Source organism: Spermophilus citellus (assembly GCF_964194105.1).
Source record: "Spermophilus citellus genome assembly, chromosome: 1".
Classification (NCBI taxonomy): domain Eukaryota; kingdom Metazoa; phylum Chordata; class Mammalia; order Rodentia; family Sciuridae; genus Spermophilus; species Spermophilus citellus.
In genome coordinates this window covers 179,085,297-179,105,006 of record NC_138182.1, presented here as the reverse complement: position 1 = coordinate 179,105,006, position 19,710 = coordinate 179,085,297, and the positions used below count along the sequence as shown (strand labels likewise).

The 19,710-nt window shown below is 32.8% G+C and overlaps 1 protein-coding gene across 3 annotated transcripts in view; it reads right to left on the bottom strand.

Moving 5' to 3' along the window:
• Positions 1-19,710, bottom strand: part of ADAMTS19 (ADAM metallopeptidase with thrombospondin type 1 motif 19) — a 254,721-nt gene that overhangs the window by 61,009 nt on the left and 174,002 nt on the right. For 2 of the 3 annotated variants that reach the window (XM_081281410.1, XM_081281412.1), the window contains 2 exons: positions 16,383-16,503; positions 10,008-10,121 (listed from right to left, as the gene is read on the bottom strand). In XM_081281410.1, the coding sequence (XP_081137536.1) occupies positions 10,008-10,121; positions 16,383-16,503 (235 nt within the window). The remainder of the gene's footprint in view (positions 1-10,007; positions 10,122-16,382; positions 16,504-19,710) is intronic. The other variant, XM_081281411.1, reaches the window with a different exon arrangement.

The following is a 19,710-nucleotide window of genomic DNA, read 5'->3' as shown; positions in this document are numbered from 1 at the left end:
AAAGGAGGGAAAAATATTTGTACAGCAGTATAATATAATTTGAAAGGAGGCTATAATAGGTTAAAATGCATATTATAAATGGTAGACAAATCAATTAAATATAATAAAGAACTATAACAAAAAAAGGAAAGAGAGAAAATGGAATACTTATAATTATTTAATCTAAAAGTAGCCCAAAACAAAAAAGGGAATAAAGAAGAAATGAAGCAAAGAGAAACAAGCCCAACATGTCCATTATTATATTGTGTTTAAATGGACTAAGGACATTGGTCAAAAGAGAGGCTGTCAGGTTAGAGAAAAATGAAAGACCACACTATAATCAATTTATGAAAGTGCACTTAAAGAACAAAGACATGAGCAGATTAAAAGTGAAAGGATTGAAGCAGCTGAAGCATGCCACACTGATAATAATAATGAGAAAAAGAACTGCCTATATTATATAAGCATGAACTTCATGAAAATGAACACTTTCAGAGATGAAAAGGACATTTTAAGATACATGATTTATATTAAAATTCATTTAAATTTAAAAATGACAACATTTATTAAAGAGACCTCAGGATCTTAAGTGCATGATAAGGCACCAAAATGCACAAAGCAAAAACTGATACAACTGAAAGGGTACATAGAAAAATCCATAACCTGAGTTGGACATTTCATTACTTCTCTTTCCTTAATTGATGAAATAAGAAATTATCAGTAAGAATACAGAAGACACAGCTGGGCAGAATGGCACATTCCTGTAATGCCAGATACTCAGGAGGCCAGAGTAGGAGGGTTACAAGTTTGATGTTAGCCCAGGCATCTTAGTGAGGCTCTGTCTCAAAATTAAAGAGAAGGGGTTGTAACTTGGTAGCACTTGCCTAGCATATGTGGGGCCATAGATTCAATCCCATTATCACCAAAAAAAAAAAAAAAAAAAAAATCCAGAAAAAGACTTGAACCAAATGGGCCTAATTGATAATTTGAGACAATTACAGTCAGCAATTATAGGATGCCATTCTTTTCAAGTATAAATAAATGAAACAGTAACCAATATAAGCCACAGGTCATAAAAATAAATACCAAGTGAAATCACACTGATTGTAGTCTTTTACTCCAACAAACATAAACTAGAAATTCATAACAAAACATCTATTTAAAAATAAAAATACTTAAAAATTAAAAAATATATTTATAAGCAAACTATGGATCAAAGTAGAAATCACAGTGATAATATGAAAATAGTTTGAACAAAAATATATTGTGGAATGCAACTAAAGCACACTTAGAGGCAATTTTATGGCTTTTAATTGCTATATGGACAAACAAGAAAGAACCAAATAAGTCCCCTAAGTGTCTATTTATGGCAGAAGAAAAGAGAAAAAAATCCAAAACAAATAGAAGAAATAAAATGATAAAGAATAGAAATTGATGATTATAAAGAAAATTAAAAATGTAGGCTCTTGATAACACCACAAGTTGGCCATTTGAAGAGGTCAAATAACTGAAAAAAGTCTATTTTGACTGATTAAGAAAAACATTACAAATTAACAATATCAGAATTAAGAAAACACTGTTCTTATAGATATTATAATGAAATAAGGAAATGTTATAAAAATTTTATTTTCTCAATGATATTCTTAAAAAAGCAATAGACTTGTTATTGATGAAATATAACATATCCTCTTTTTTATTTTTATTTTTTAGAATTAGTAATTTTGCAGTTACACTGTAAGGAAATCATGGATTCATGGATTCCCACCACAATGTCATAGAGATTTAAAGTCAGAGATTTTTTCTCTTACCTTTTTTTTTTTCCTCCTAGAATTTTACAGCTTTGGGTTTTGGGGTTAGATCTCTATTCCATTTTAATATTTGTGTAGGATGTGAAGGAGGAACCAGGTCCATTTTTTTATACAAACAAATCTACTTGTTTCAGTACCTCTAGGGTACTGAAAAGGGTAAAAGGGTACCCTTTTCTCCTTCATTACCTGGATACCTTGGTTGGAAGTCAATTCACTTCATATGTGTGTATTTAATTACTCATTACAACAAAGAACTTGTCAATTTTTCTTTGTCAGTAATTGTTTTAAAGCTTTGAAGTTTATGGAATTTTAAAAGTCCAATATTTTATGATGAATTGTATTATTTTATTATTTTTATATGTGTCTTATGAGCATCACATATCAAGATTATTTTTAAAATTCAATCTGAAAATTTTTGTAACTAAAGATTTCAGTTTTTCAGTGTTTTATTATTTTGTGTTCTTTTTTCCAATTTCCTGTATATTTCTTCAGTTTTGTTTTATCTTGTTTTCAATCCATTATTTTAATTTCTCTTCTAAAATCTGATTTTTTAAAAAGGTGACTATAAAAAGAGAATTTTATAGTCTTATTCCTTATTCTTATTTTAAAATTTTTTGTATATTTAAACAAACTAACCATAATTATTTTTGTGTCTGCTCTATATGAAACAATTTACATGCTTCACTTTGCTTTCCCTTATTTTTACTGTGTTTTGCTCCTGGTATCTATTTCCTTTTGTGTTTTCTAGAACTTTTTTTTACTATTAAATTACATTTGTTGAAATTTACAAATTGTTTTGAGATAGGGTTTGAAGGTGCATTCCTCCAGAAAGGATTTATATTTGTATAGGCCAGTCATCTTGGTAACCACATTAAGATAAATGTTGTCTTGGAGGGTTAGGACTTCACAAGGTAACCTGATCTTACAAATCCATAAGTGGAGTTGCTTTACATTACAAATTCTCTGGGAAATTATTTTTTATCTTCACCTTGTGCTAAAATTAATACAGATACATTGTCTTCCTCTCTCCTTTTGTGCTGCAAATATATTTCTATCTCTCTATCTCACTGTGATTATGGTCCTCATATTGCTTCACTCAGGAGTCTCCTACAAGAGTTTTCATTTTGTGAAGGACTTAAGCTTTGTTTTCTGTCTGTTCAATCCCTTTGACTCTCAGAATCTAAACTCATTTACTAGGATTAAAGCTAAGTGGTGGAGTCAGCCTAATACTTGACTTCCTGTTTTCAATTTGTTTTTTGGCATCCAAGGGTTCCTTAATTTCTTTTTATTTAAGAGGTGTTATGAACTGAGTATCTGTGATCCTCCAAAATTCATACATTGACAATCTATCCCATTATGCAATGGCATTAGGTGATAAGTTTAGTGGGAGATGGTTAGGATTAGGTGAGTACCCAAAGGTAAAGTTCTCATAAATGAGATGAGTGTAAGAATTCAAGAAGAGCTCACTTCCTCTCCCTCTACCACACAAAGATGGACCTAGAGGTTGGTAGTCTGCAAACCAGAAAAGCACCCTCACCAGAACCCTTATACTGTCACCTTGATCTTAGACTTCCTGCTTCCAAAACTGTAATAAATACATTTATGCTATTTATAAGCCACTCAATCCATTTATTTTGTTATAGCATCCCAAAGTGATTACAATAAGAGGTAAATATATTTTTCTCTGGAATTTTGCTCCTTTAAAATTGTTTTTATTGAGACTACTGTCCATAGTGCTTTTTATGAAAAACTGAGGCAAGGAGGATTGGCCCATACATCTTTTGTGAGGCATTTATAAATCATAAGCTACAATGATTTTGTAAAAATATAATGTATGGAACTTACACTTAGGCTTTTTTTTAAGAGAGAGAGAATTTTTTAATATTTATTTTTCAGTTTTCGGTGGACACAACATCTTTATTTTATTTTATGTGGTGCTGAGGATAAAACCCAGTGCCCCGCGCATGCCAGGCTAGCGAGCTACCACTTGAGCCACATCCCCAGCCCCACACTTTAGGCTTTTGGATAAACTGATAACATCATTATAATTCCACTGTATTCAGAAAGGCATATAATAAATGCATATAAGAATATAATCAAAAGAGAATAGCGAAGAAAGAATAATTGTCCTGGGAGACAATTAAATTTCTCCTATGAAATAATATATAGTTTGGTGTAGACAAGTTAATTTGTTTAAGAATGGTCAGTTTGCCAAGGTTCTATTTTCTTTTCTTTTTCCTAAAGCTCTTTGGGAGGAAGATTTCTTCCTGCCTATACCCAATGGAACCTTTTGGAAGGATGATTTGTGGTATGAATCCATTTGTCAGATGCTTGGGTTTGAAATCTAGACATTTAACACTGTTCTATTTATCTTTTCTCCAAATCTGTCCCTCACCCATTTGTCCTATATCAGTAAATGCTACTGGTACCTGCCAAATTTCTAGAAGTCATCCTTGAATCTTTATTCTCTGTCAACACTAGCATCCATTTGTAACAAGTCCGGTCTTTTTAAAAAGATTTTTTAATGTATTTTTGTTGTTGTTGTAGGTGGGCACAATACCTTTATTTTATTTTTATGTGGTGCTGAGGATCAAACCTAATAATGCCTCATGTGTCTCAGGGCGAGTGCTGTACCACTGAGCCCCGGCCCCAAGTTCTATGTTGTTTAGTGGATTTACTGAATTATTTTAACTGGTTTGGTGGGTTATTTCCCATCCCTATTCTCTTGAATAGTTTATGCAACTAGTTTTTTTGCCCCCATTCTTATACCCTTCTGCTAATTCATCAAGATAATTATTTTTTCATTAACAGCATAAGGAAACAGTAGGCATGTGAGTAAACATGGTAACATAATAGCATTTTCAACTTTGAAAATTATCTCCAGAGTATAGCACTTACACAGTTTAAGAGCACAGATACTGTTTCTTTGTACAAATAAAAAACTTTGCTAGCTTAGGCCTAAATCAAAGCACAAAGAGAATGGACAGTAATTAAAACCAGATGCCTAAGATATGGGATTCTAGTTTTAAACTGAATGGGCTTTTAACAACAACAAAAAAAGTGCTCAGGGATTTATACATTTAGAGATCTACAGCAAAGAAAGAGCATGGATTGGCAGAACGTGAGGCAGTAATTAGAGGAGAAAATAGTCATTTCATGATTTATACTCTCCTAAATTAACTTTATAAAAATAATTGATCATATTAGCTCAGAAGGGAAAAAAGGTGATATGGGAGAAATTGAATAAAAATATGTTCAAATAGGACACAATTTAAAAAATCACAAGTGTTGCACGTAAAGCAATAATTAAGCTAAAAAGATTTTTTTTTTAAATGAAGTGGCATGTTTCAGTCCCTGAGAACATAGATGCTATGACCAGAATCCTTGGGTTCCAATACAGTATCACAGCCTTTTAGGTGTGTGACCTTGGGAAAGGAACATAAACTCTCTTTTTTTTCTGGTCTCTGTGGTCTCTAAAAATTGGAAAATTAGTAGTGCTTGCTTTGTGGAAGTATTCTGAAGATTTGTTTAATAGACAGGTATAATGCACTGTCCTATATCAACCATTCATGTAAGGTGTTGATATTATTTCCTACGTGCCAGGCTTTGTTTTGGTTATTGCAAACAAGGAACTAAACAAAATACCTTAAAAACATTAGCCATGAAGATAGACAATATAAAAGCAAGCATATAAATAAATTAAAAAATTCAGAGAGTAGTAACTAGTGTAAAGGAAATAAACAGCACAATATAATAGAAGTGACTTGGTTGGAGGTCATAATATAGATGGAGAGAAAATGATAGCTTTTGACACTGGCAGGATTTGGTGATGTATTTCATTAGAGTGGTAACAAAGGGCTCAAGATAGCCTCTTGGTTTTGGCAAAAAACAATGGGATAGAAATTAGTCACTGTGGCTGGGTGTGGTGGCACATGCCTGTGATCTCAGCTACTGGGGAGGCTGAGGCAGGAGAAGCCCAAGTTCAAGGCCTGCCTGGGTAGCTTGATAAGACCTTGTAACAAGATAACATGTAAAAAGAGGGACTGGACATACAATTCAATGGTAAAGCACTTGCCTAGTGACTTAAATGGCCCAAGTTTCAATTTCAAGTACAAAAAAGAAAAAAAAGGAAAATAAAAAATTAGTAGATGTGGTTGGTTGAATTATAGCTTACTTAAAAAAAATTTCTAAAAGAAAATATCTCCTACCACAATGGGATAAACTTAGAAAACAATAAGAGAAAGAAAACTAGAATATTGACAAGTTTATAGAAATTAAGCAGCACATTCTTAAACAATTAATGTATCAAAGAAGATCATCACAAGACAAAATAGAAAATATCTCAAGACAAATGAAATGGAAAACTTAACATACTGAAAGTCATGGAGGCATGTAAAAAGAGTGTCAAGAGGAAAATATGTACTTATAAACCCTTAGATTTAAAAATGAGAAAGACCTCAATTTAACAATTAAACTAAACACTTTTAGGAATAAAGAAAGAAGAAGAATATGAATTCAAAACTAGCAGAAGGAAAGAATTGGTCAAGATTAGAGTAGCATTAAATGAGAAAGAAGAATAGAGAAAAATCAACAAAACTAAAAGATGACTCTTCAACAAGATCAATAAAATTGACAAACTTTTAGCTATACTAAGAAAAAGCAGGGAAAGGACTGAAATTACTAAAATCATATATTAAAGTGGGAATATTATAAACAAATTTCACAGAGGGGAAAATAAACATTAGGGGTACTACGAACAGGTACATGAAAAAAAAAAAAAACTGGAAAAGTGAGATGAAATGGATTTCCAGACACCAGAACAAACTGAGACTGAATCACAAAGAAATGGAAATCCTAAGCAAGCCTATAATTAGTAAAGGGATTGAATCTGTAATCATAAATCAAAGAACAGCCCTGGAGCTGAGAATATTTTTGTTTATAGTATTAGGTAATGGTATGACTATTTATCTACAAGTGCATACCCAGTTTTTCCAGCATTATTGGATGAAAAGACTGTCTTTTCTCCATTGAGTGGTCTTGGCATTCTTTTTTACAAATCAAGAGCTTGTTTCTGGGCTATCTCTTCTGTCCCTGTCTTTATTCCAGGTCTGTCTTTATAACACGTCCACACTGTTGGGACTACCTTAGCTTTGTAGAAGTTATGAAATTAGGAAATTTGAGTCCTATGACTTCATTCTTCTTTTGCAAGATTGGTTTAATTATTCAGGGTTGCTTGAAATATCATTTGAATTATATGTAGGCTTTTATATTTCTACAGAAATGATCGAGATGTGAATGTATTCAATGCCACTGAATCCATGGAACTTTACCCTTTAAATTAGGTAGGATAATAACTTTTATGTTAGAAATATGTATATTTTTACCACAATAAGAAAACATTATTAAGGGGAGGGATCAACATCTTATTATTCAGAATGCTACTGCTATGATCTGAATATTTGTGTCCCTTTATAACATTCATATGGTGAAGTTGTGAACCTCATAGTAATATTATTATGAAGTCTTTCTAAGGGCTCCACCATCATAAATGAGATTTGTGCTTTTATAAAAGAGACCCTACAGAGTTAGCTAGCCTCTTATACCATATGATGGCACAGCAAAAAATGTGTCATCTGCCAATTTGGAAACAGTCCCTCACTAGACCCCAGATCTGTCAATACCTTGATTTTGGATTTTTCAACCTCCAGAACTGTAATGAATCAATTCCCCCCCCCCTTTTTTTAAATAAGCTACCCACTCTATGGCATTTGGTTATGGAAGCCTGAATGAATGAAGATAGCTATCTTCTGTTGCCTATTAAAAAAAGAAAAAGACTTCACATATATTAAGATTAAGAATCAGCGGGGCTGGGGCTGTAGCTCAGTGGTAAAATGCTTGGCTAGCACATGTGAGGCACTGGGTTGGATCCTCAGCACCTCATAAAAATAAATAAATAAAATAAAGGTATGAAAAGAAAAGATTAAGGATCAGGACACAGGGAGATTACCCTAGAGAGGGCCCTAAATACAAACGTTATCTAAGAGGGAGAGAATGAGGCAGAGTTGAACTTGGAAGAAGGGAAGGCAAGGAGACATGGAGGCAGACAGTGAAGTGATGCTGGCCACCTCCAGAAGCTAAAAAGACAAGGCATGATGTCCCCTGAGTCTCCAGAGGTGACTGTAGGCAGTTCACATTTTGATCAAGAAAAATAGTATTTGTATTTCTGACCTCCAGATCTATGAAAAATACACTTATTTTTGTTGTTTTAAGCTGTGAAATTTGTGCTACTAGTTACAAGTCATAGGACTCTAATGGTGACATTTAGCATGGTGGAGAAAACTAAAGGAAGAATGAGTTCAGAACTGGGTGGAAATTGAATCTTTTATTCAGACTTTTGACTTTGGACTTAATATTTCTTAGATGTTTATGATACATTTCACAATTTAAATCAAATAAGCACATAAAGAATAGAACTGGATGAACTTCTTTAGGGAGAGAATATGGAAGAGAAAAAAGAAGGGTCCAAGCCTGATCCCTACAACATGGGAACATTTGGAGACCAAGAAGAGTTATGGGTCCAACAACGGAGACTAGTCAGTGGCATCCTCAGAAAACGAAGCTGCACTCTTAGAAGCAAGAGAGGAACACATTTAACAAACTAAGGAAACATCAAGAGTTGGATGCTATTTACAGGTCAAATAACAAAGAGTATTAAATTTGTCAACAAGGAAGGCATTTTCTGACCTTGAAAAGGGCAATGTGTTGACCAGTAATATCTAGGGAGATGAAACATAAAACTGGATTGGTTGAGGAGGCTGGAAGGTGAGGCATTGGAGGAAGCATGGATGTGACCTATTTGTAAAACCAGCTGGTTTATTTAGCCACATTTCTCAGGTTACTAAAACTCATGGTACAAAGTAGAATTTTGTAAAAGTGCTAAAATTCTATTTGTGACATCTGCTTTCATTCCAAGCTTAGAAAAAAGGAAATGTAGCTAAGTGTAATAGTCAATGTTCTGCTATTAAACAAATGAACTGAAGTAATCTAAGGTACCTTATCTTCAAAAATTGGGTATTAGGACTTCAGTGAGAATTTGAAAATCTGGCATAATATATTTGCAATTAAAATGCATTTAAAAATCATACTAGGTAGAGCAGATAAAAATTATATATCACCAATAACAAAGATTGAGTGTGTCATATAATAAAGAATTTATTTTACTGTTCTCTTTTTCTCAAAGTTTCTTACTCCTAGAAAGCAAACCTTAATGAAAAAAGATTTCCATCTAAGTTTTAACTGTTTTAGATAGTGCAGAGTAAAAACAATTATGGAAGATGAATTGTTTTTTATGAAAAAAAAGGTTTCCCTATTGGGACATTTATTCCTTACTTGAGGAAGAATAATGAGGACATTATTTTTCTTAAGGAAAACAAAAAAAGGTCTTTATGTGTTTCCTTTAAAAAGATAATATAAATACAATGCTTATATTCTGAGTGATGTTTTAGTCTTCTTCCTGAACTGATCACCTTCAATCCATTTATCTGTGGATATAATGACTATAAAAACCATGATGTAATTAGATTAAAATTTGATACATAAGAGAGTATATTTTGAAAACTTATTATTTCCTGTGTATACTTAAAAAACACTAATTGAACTAACTAAAGTATGAAAATAGCCAATACAGCTTTTCAACAAGCAATACTGCACATTTTTAAAATAAGTCCTTCGTTTGCTGAAGTATAGGAAAAGAAGGAACCATTTTCCATTACAAGATCATGTCCTTGTACTATGAATTTTTTTCAAACCATAAGATTTCCTAATTCCAAAATAATCATTACATAAATAAACATATATGTGCAAATGCAATTTGCAATTAAGATGTATAATTAAGTTATAGATATGAAATAAATATTAACAAAATATGTTACATGTATAAGCATATATGTGAAGTAAAACATATTGAAATTGTTCAATGAGTTGTTTTTTTTTTTAAATTATAGGCTAACATGTGGAAGTAATTTATACCACACTGCCCCTCCCCCAACATGGAGACAACCAGATTGCTTTTGCTCTTGGGAAGCCCCTGGGAGAGAAAGAAAGAAATTCTTGCTCTATGTGACAAGAGGTGCTTCCTGGGAGGTTCAAACACATGGAACTAGAAACGGACTGACTTCCTTGTCATCATAGAATTCTCAGGGAAGGGAGTGGGGCTCGTACTTGTATCCTCTTTTTGTCTGTAACTCAGGTTACCTAAATAGCTATGTGCGGGCTTTTCCTCCACAACTTTGATTCTTCTTGCTCCAGCAGGTATCACCAACACTTCTACATAACCTGTAAGAATTAATAAAGCATGAAATAAATCCAGAGATCTTATAAAATCTCTTTTCTTTATTCACTTGAGTTCCCCCCTTTGGTTTTGGTTATTGCTATGATATTTAAATGTTTATGTAAAGAAAACATCTTATGTATGAAAGCTGTCAACATTTCAAGTGAAGAAGTTTCTTGGAAAGATGTTGATCTGACAGCTCTATTGAGGATAAATAGGCAATTGCAATTTATGTAGAAAAGCTCAATTTGCTTTATGAATTGTGAGCAGGGAAAAATCCCAATGGGATAGCCTAGTTAGAAACACAGTGAATCGTGGAATAGAGTAAATGACTTCAGGTTTTGCTCTGGGAACTCCTTTACGTTAGAAAGTACAAAGAAGAAGGAAACACAGCTGGAGAGAATACAGCTGGCCTGAACCAGTCTCTGGAGTAATTAAGTATAGGACAAGAGAGACCAAACATTCCCTGGCGAGATTAGCAAAGGGTTTTGAATCTGGAGCTGGAGACAAGTAAGCATAAGGTTCCCCAAGCCATCTCACATCACCTCTGCAGGTGTCAGACAGCTAATAGCAAGGCAAGTTTAGGAGTTTCCAGGGAAATATTTGCAGTAGACTTTAAAAATGTAATGCTTGAAGTAAAATAAGAATATGATAAAATAAAAGGATGTGCCAAAAAAAGAGAAGGAATCAAGATTCTACTTAGTACAGAATAGTGATACAGCAGGTGCCTACCTTCAGTTGAATATTTATATTTTAAAGTATATTTAAATAAAAATTTTTATTATTTCTGTGTAGATGCATGTATTGATAAAAGTCTGATTTAAGGCTTAAAAAAATCAAGGAACTTATTCCAAAGTTGTCCCTTATTTATCAATTATTTAAATTCCTGAAAATGCCTAATTGTTTGATATGTAACAGAAGGTAGCATATACCCCACCTGGTGGCAGTGGCTGGAATTAGAGGCACATGGTTTGAGAATCACAATTTCCATCCAAGAACAGCTTATTTTAATTAATCATTGAATCATACATTTTCCATAACATGCAACTACTTTTAGTAGCACCAAAGATAAAAGCACACTTTAATTTTGTTACATGCACAAAGTAGACAGTAATGAAAATAATAACAAATGGTTAGTGGATATTTGTTCATACAAGTAAGGTAAGAGGGCCTCTTCCCTCAATGAGCTTATAATTAAATTAAAAAGAAAAGGCATAAATAAGCTATGTAAATATAAGTTAAATAAAACTTAAAAAATATCTTAATATATAAAACAATATGGTTAATCCCCTGCTAAAAATGATACACTAGGTTTCTAAAACTGTCCTGGTCTCTGATCATACACCACCCAAACATTCCCTACTATTCATACCCACTGAGGTGGGGTATTTTTTAGTTCCATTTAAATAGTTACATATACTACTCACATTAAAAAATAGGCATTAGCCAAAATCACTGTGATCCAGGGGAGAGAACGATCCATACAAATCAAGGAAAGTTTCACAAAGAAGTATAAATAGATGACCTGTCTTTGAAGAAAGCATAAGATGTGGACAGATATAGAAAAATGATGAGTTTCTCTATATTAAGAAGATATGAGATAGTGGTTTTAGTAACACCTGAGTAAAATAATTCATTTAAAACACACACACACACACACACACACACAGGTTGTAGATAGACAAAATGCCTTTATTTTATTTATTTATGTGGTGCTGAGAATTGAACCTAGTGCTTCACATGTGCTGGGCAAGCGCTCTACCCTTGAGCCACAACCCCAGTCCTCTGAATAAAATAATTCTGATGGAATGAGAAGAAGCAAGAGGTCATCTCTATTAAATGGTCAATGGATGTCCAAGACAATAAATTCATCAATTTAGAGGGACCAAATTTTATAAAAACTTAGTAATTAGATCTGGCTTGCAGAGGCTTCATCTAATAGTACTACACAGGATTGACAGGCATACAGGTGTGGATGGCCATGCCAGGAAGCTAATGTTAAAATGCAGGAGTGGTAGAAGCTAAGGTAGAAAATCCAGAAGATACTGTGAAGAGAAAAACTATTCTGACCTTGATAACTGATAGAAAGTGCAGAAATAAACATTGGACACAGCTCTTTATTATAACTGATGTGAGAATGGGGCCATCATTTATAGGAACATGTAAATCAAGAGAAGAATTACCTGGTGTGGGTAATAATTTATTAAGTTCAGTTTTTCAATATATATCAAACACAATGGCACAATGCTTAATAAAAACATCCAGCAGTAACTCTGGAAGATCTGGAATTTCAAAGAAAAGTCAACTATTGATATATCTTTGTAAGGCATCTCTGCAGAAAAGGTAATTTAAGAAAAGGTTTAAATTACTTATGGAGGAAATTGAGAGAGAAGTCAAGGAATCTACCTCAGTAAGAGTCATAGTTTATAATGAAGAGATTGAAAATAAATAAGACCACAAAACTAAGAAGAAATATCATGAGAAGGAGAAGATCTGTTCTACTTTGGTGTAGGTGGAATCCTATGGGTGAGCTATCTTAAGTAGAGTTGGGGCTCAACTTTGTCAAAAGGTCTGGTTACATCAGAAAAAGGTGACTAAGGATAGATAGTCTGCTAAATGTCATAATTAGTAGGTGACTATTAATCTTTGGGCATATAAATTTAGTAAAGTATATGGAGAAGATATTTAATTTCAGGATGTTAAAATGGAAGAGTAGACTGACAAAGCAGAAGTGTATATGTAAATTGCTGTTTGAGTTAAGTCATAAGTTTAGTTATATTTTTACATTAGAGAAGTAGTTATATTTGTTTATATTTTTATCTAAACCAATACTGTCATTCAATTAGAATTTATTATCTGATGAGTGGATAAAGAACATGTGGTATAGATATAAAGAAGAATGAAATTATGGTATTTGTTGGTAAATGGATGGATTTGGAGAATATCATGCTAAGCGAAATAAGCCAATCCTAAAAAAACTAAAGGCTGAATGTTTTCTCTGATATGCAGATGATAATTGACAATAAGGTGGGGGATGGCTAAGAATAGAGTTACTTTAGATTAGATATAGGGGAGTGAGTAAGGGGAGAGGGTATGGGTGTAGGAAGGGTAGTAGAATAAAAGAGATATTATGTACATATATGACTACATGGGTGATGTGATTCTACAACATGAACAATGAGAAAAGTGAGAAAGTACACTCCATTTATGTATGATTTATCAAATGCATAAATACATTCTACCATCATGTATAACTAATCAGAACACATAAAAATAAATAAAAAAGAATGTATTATCTGAGTTATACTGACTATAAAGAAGAGAGGGAGAAAAATATTAAGCAAAAACATATGAAGAGAGAAAGACAGTGGCTAGAGATTTGATATTCCCCAGTAAATAAGCCATTTGGCCCAATTGAGAATGTGTTTTTTAAAGTGTGAATGCAAGAGTGGCTACTATCTAGCTTGGAAGCTGGAACATGAAGCTAGTGACATCAATGACATGAATTTGATTATTATGTTTGAGAGTTTTCTTTTCACACAGAAACACCTTATTTTAAAACCTGAGATCTCATACTTAATAACCAGTCTTAAAATGCCAGTACCAAACATCATCTTCATGGCACTGATAATGAAGTCATGAATTTTACATTTTGATCAACTTCTGTATGCTATTTGCCCTCACAGTTAATTTACATTTAACTATAATGATACAGGTTAAACATCGCTAATTTGAAATGCTCCAAATCCAAATCTATGAGTACAAAACTCAAAAAGTTATGAATTTAAAGCATTCCAAATTTTGGATTTTTAAATTAGGGATACTCAACTGGTAAAGTCTATGAAAATATTCCAAAATTCCAATAAGTGATTCCTGAATTGCTTTTGGTACTAAGCAGTTTTAGATAAGTGATACTCAACCTACATTTCATTTCTCTATTAATTGATGAGAAAATAAAGCTAAAAAAATATGCTTTTCAACACTGTATTGTCAGTATTTAGTTCGCCCAAGTTTTGAACTCAGATATGTATAATTTCATTATTCTCTTTCTGCTATGAGCCATTGCTATTATTTCATGAAGTAGAATACATAAGACTGACTCCCCACTGCTGTGGCAATTGACCAAACAAAAAAATCTAGGATCGTATTCTCCTAATGTAAGAGAGTATCTTTGTTTTTATACTAAGAATAACACATTTTATTTCCATTTTCTTCTCAGTATATACTGATAAATATATAATTTCACAATGGCTCAAATATACAATTTACCTTTCATTGCTTTAGGAAATGATTGCTTGGCTAGGCAAGTCACAATGAAAGACATAATAAATGTACCAAGGGAAAAAAAAACACTGCTTATGTTTATTTTGTAATTCCAACAAAAATGATTTAGCAAACTCTAAATAGAGCACAGGGACTAAGAACACCCACATGTGTCTGCATGTGTGTCACTCACACAATATACACAGTGTGCGTGGCCAACTGGATCAAAATAGCCCTCACGTCCTTCAAGAAATTCTAGGAAGTCCATAAACTATCGGGATAAGATACACCCAAGAGTAATAAATACAACATTCCTAGTCACAAGTAGATGAAGCCTGTGATAGAATTAAGGACTCATACAATTTTTTTAACTTAAATTTCTAAATTTGTTTAAATTTATAGATATTAATAAATTGCTGGTAACAGGCAATATGCTACTGACAGCGATGGTCATTATATTCTTACTCATTGAGTTTAAAATAATAAATATTGTTAATATAAGTTTCCTACAGTGAGCAAAAAAACAAAAGTAGATATTAATATAGAATAAAATCAAAGGGGGTTTGAAATGAATAACTGAGGGAAAAAGTATTCACTTATCTGCAGTCAGAATGAAAAACATCACTAAATTTTTAATGGTATTTCTGGGGGTTTTATGTATAGTTAATAGTAAAGTATTACTACAAATAAATAAAGTTGCCAGAGGTTAATGTGCATCATCAGTATTCTTGAGTAACTTGTTTCCATGCATATTAAATAAACAAAAATGCTCCTAAAATTCTAGTACCTCTACATTTTCTCTAGTATCTTTACATTCTAGTACTTTTACATTTTCATTTCAATTTTTATTCCAGCTCCGTACTATAAAAATCTTCTCTCATTACAACTATAGCTTATTATAATTACATTTCTTAGACGAAACTCTGAAAGCCTGTTTCAGCTGTATGTCTTTTCTAAAAGAGTGCTGGCAGGTTTTGACATGTGGGATTTATCACCTTTTACACAGCTTCAAAGATTGAGATTTGGATCTGTAATTTACCCTTAGTTATTTTTAGATGCCAAGTTCTTCAGGCTCTCTTATCTTTTATTTCTAATAAGCATAGGAAAATGTTACACTTAACATCCAAGAGGCTGTGTCTGAATTTTTTTTTTAAAAAACTCTTATCTAGAATGAATTGTTATCTTTATTATTCAAGTACAAATGGTTTGTTCTTTATAACTAGCATATCTTAGTCTCAGGGTTTTAGATGTTCTTTTTGAAAACAATTTAAAATAGGAATGTTGATGTATGTGATAGAAGCATATTACTGATGATGAAAGCAGAGCTGTTAATGTTCGTGCAAGAGATGTCCAGCAAGAGATCAACAAAAACATACACAATGCTTGCTTACTCTCAGTAAGCATGAGAACCCAAAAGCTTGGACTCACACTACATAGATCACAGTTATTTCAACCCTATATCCCCTGGGTATTAGATGAGGAAACAAGAGAGAATAATTCCTGACATTAATATATCTGGAATATTTCCCACATCTTCTGGTCCCCCCACTCCAGGTTTCAGTTTCCACGATGCTGTGCAGTTATAGTAAAAACATTAACCAAAAATAAGGAAAAGGGAAAGCTGAAAACCTGAAGTCTAATATTCTCAATGGTAGCTTCAGGCTGTTACAAATCATTATTTTCTGTTATACATGCTTTGCATTGGAGAATAAGATCTTTAGAAACCTGATAACATTAGCCAATGCAAATTAGATTATTCCCTTGCTTCCCTAACTTATTAAATGCACAACAGATGACTTCATATTTTCAATATTGGGAAATAAGCTTGTTTAAATTTTTGGCTCATATCACATATATTGTGTATCAGCACAAAAACTCATTTACTACCCATTACAGATGACTTCAATAGAATCAGGGCTGTGGTTTCTAAGTCAAGTTCAATCTAATTTTTGTCCCCAAAGAATGAAGGGCTTATTAATTATGAGAAAATAAAGAATAGTTACCTGCTCCTCTGGTATGATTAAAATCCCCTTTAATGATTTTGCATGATTTTCCATTGCCATTGCAGACACCACAATGATCTTCCCTTGCAAGAGACCCTAATAAACCATCACAACCGACTTTCTGTAAGAGAATGGGAGCACATCATAAGTTCCAAATATTTTCTTTTCTTTTTTGTTTAACTACTAATTTAGGATAAACCTAGTCTCTGCAAACCAGACATATTTAATAGACAAATTAGATTAAATGCTATATTATCTGCTACAAACTCATACAGCAAGTTCATGTCAAATAATATAATCTATAAAATTACCAAATAGAAGAATAGGGATGAAAGTGTTTTGTTATACTAAGTATTAAATTATATTCTAAAGTAATTTGGAAAATATTATTGAGAAAAATGAAATTGACATAAATCCCAAAGGAATCACATTTATATAATGTGATTAATCTAATTCATTCTAAACATAGAACAGAGATTCTTCACTACATGCATGGCTTCACTTCTAAGGTGAAGGCAAATGCCGCATGTTAAATATTAACTCCATGGAAAACTGAAGAGAAACATTTATTTCTTCTCTAGATCATGAATAAACTTCTATGTACATCTTCCTTAGTGTTGAGCACATGAATACAAATTCTTCTCATAAGTCATAGCTGATATCAGGAAATACAAATAGCTAGGGAATTAATTTTTAACTTCTTCCAGAATAATTCTGCCAATAAGAGTATTCTGAGAGCAAATCATCGATGTGCAAAAACAGAATCATATTTTTCCAAGTTATGCATACTCAAAAGGTAGAATTTAGTGTGTCAATACTGTCAGAAATAAATGGTAGGACTAGACAATTCCTCCTAATCAAACAAGATTTGGAAGATGGACTGATAATTACCCATTTATGACTATGACAAGATCCAATTATTTTACAGGAAATATTAAAATATTAAATAAATAATTAAAAACAAGGTCCTTATCTGTGATTGGTTTTGGTGACATTGAGATGGAAAAGGAAGCAGATTATTATAAAGTCCAGCTGCAGGATGAATATCCCAAGACAGCAAAAAAAAAAAAAATCCATGAAAGCTGAACACTATAACATCCCTTCCTTCTATCAGAGTGTCTATCAGGGTCAAAGGATACAAAACAGTGTACTGGTGGAGAACTCTAATCAGACAGTCAAAGCTTATTCAAGGGGAAATAGAGACTGAATGAAATAAGCAGCTACCTCAGGAAATTTGCAAACAGATGAAGGGGACACTAAGCAGGAGTAGTAAAAAAAAAAAAAAAAAAATTCCAGGAGTTTTGGGTAAGAAAAGAAATCTCTCCTTCATGTATAAATATTTTTTTTTTGGTAATAAAACTGACTTTATTACTCTGTCTATGATACCCAGTTTGTTTCTTGGCAAATAGTAAGATAACAATAAATAGTAGTTAAATGAGTGAATAAGACTGGTACTTTTGTTTCTTAGTTTTTTCTACTCTGTGTCTAGGATATTATGAAGTCTATAAACTTAAGGTAGGCATAAACTAGAGTCAATAGTAACAAATTTTAAAAATGAAAGTTAATGATTTTTTAATTTTATTTTATAGTCTCAAGTATCATAAGTAGACTCAAGTGTCCATACTTAACAAAATATGCTCACATAAATCTGAAAACTAGGGGTGAACTACTTTGAGAAGGCAAACTGGAGTATCAATGGCATGCTGGAGAAGGGAAAGTAAGATAGTAGAGGGCCTAGCCTTCCTTATCCTTTCAAGAGCACAAACTTCACAGAACCAGACAGGTCACCTGCAGAAAGTTGATTTCAATGACCTACATTTGCCAAGTTTAGAATTCCATAGTCAGATTTGGTACTATATATTTTTTTAAAAAACAAAACACTCCCAGTTTACAGAGGAATGTCAGAAAAATAAGGCATGTTTTTAATTATATCAAAAGAGTGAATGAAACCTTTTAATTAAAATGCCAGAATCTTGAAGTATTCTAATGTTGTTAGAGTCACTATCCATTTCAGAGAATTCTAATTTAATTATAGCATCAGGCTCACATGGCATTTGTGTGGAATATTTGTTGTTGTTGCTCTAATTTTAATGTCTAGCCAAGGACTCTAAAAGATCTGGCTTATTTAACACTGTTAAGTGAAAACCATAAGCAATTAAGATTATTGTATTTGGCATATACAATTAGGAAAATAATTTTTTTAAAAAATAAATTTACTTAAGAAATACCCTAATCTGACATATTTATACATAATAATGAAATAAAGTTAAAGTTTTAACTATACAACACATAGTTCTGAAAGGAAAGTATGTATCAGTCAATTACCTACAATGATTTTTTTTAATAGGTAAATGAGAAATTACAGTTAGGGTTGCTGCCATATTCAGTTAAAAATAAAAGAAATTAATATGTAATCTTAAGACTGCTTCTTATGCCAATGGTATTACATGGTTCAAAGCTTTAAACTTTATAACATGCTAGCAAAACACAGAATCTTGGAGCTGCGAAAGCATTTAATTTGTGTGATATTCCCAACTCCTTACCCAGAAGTCCTCTATTGGACCACAGATGGATCCACCCCATAGTTGTAACTATTTTCAAATTTTAGTGTGTAGGTGTTCAGGAGTGCATTTTTCTGGGGGGCAAAAAAAATCGTTTTCACCCAAGACTCATAGGAGTGTATAACACAAGTTAATGCCCAATGGTCTAATAACCCCATTTCACAGATTAGTACATACATCTACATTACATGTTTTTTGCCCAGGAACACAGCTTCATAGAGGCTCTCATGGATTCAGTGCTGCTCCACTCAGTGACCTCTTTCATTGTTCAAGGATTGCTATCCTATTTCAGAGAAGTTTATCTGAAATTGCCTGACATAAAGAAAACTGCTTTTAGCAGGGCACGGTGGCACATATCTGCAATCCCAGTGGCTTGGGAAGCTGAGGAAGGAGGATCACAAGTTCAAGGTCATCTTCAGCAGCTTAGCCCTAAACAATTTAATGAGAACCTATCTTAAAATAAACAATAAAAAGGGCTGGGGATGTGGCTCAGTGGTAAAGAACTTCTAGATTCCATTCCTGTTACCAAAAAATTTAAAAAGTTAAAAAGAAAACTGCTTTTCCCAAGGCAATATCCCCAAACACAGGTAGATACAAGGGGCAAAAAGTCTGTTTTTCTCTCTCCAAATGGTGACAATGCTGAAAAGCTATTCTAGCTTAAGATCTTCCCATAGGATTAGCATTTCTCCTTATGCCCAATCCAGTGCCCCCTAACACCCATGATGACTAAATTTCCTGTGTTAAGCTTCCAGGGAAAGCCAACCTGA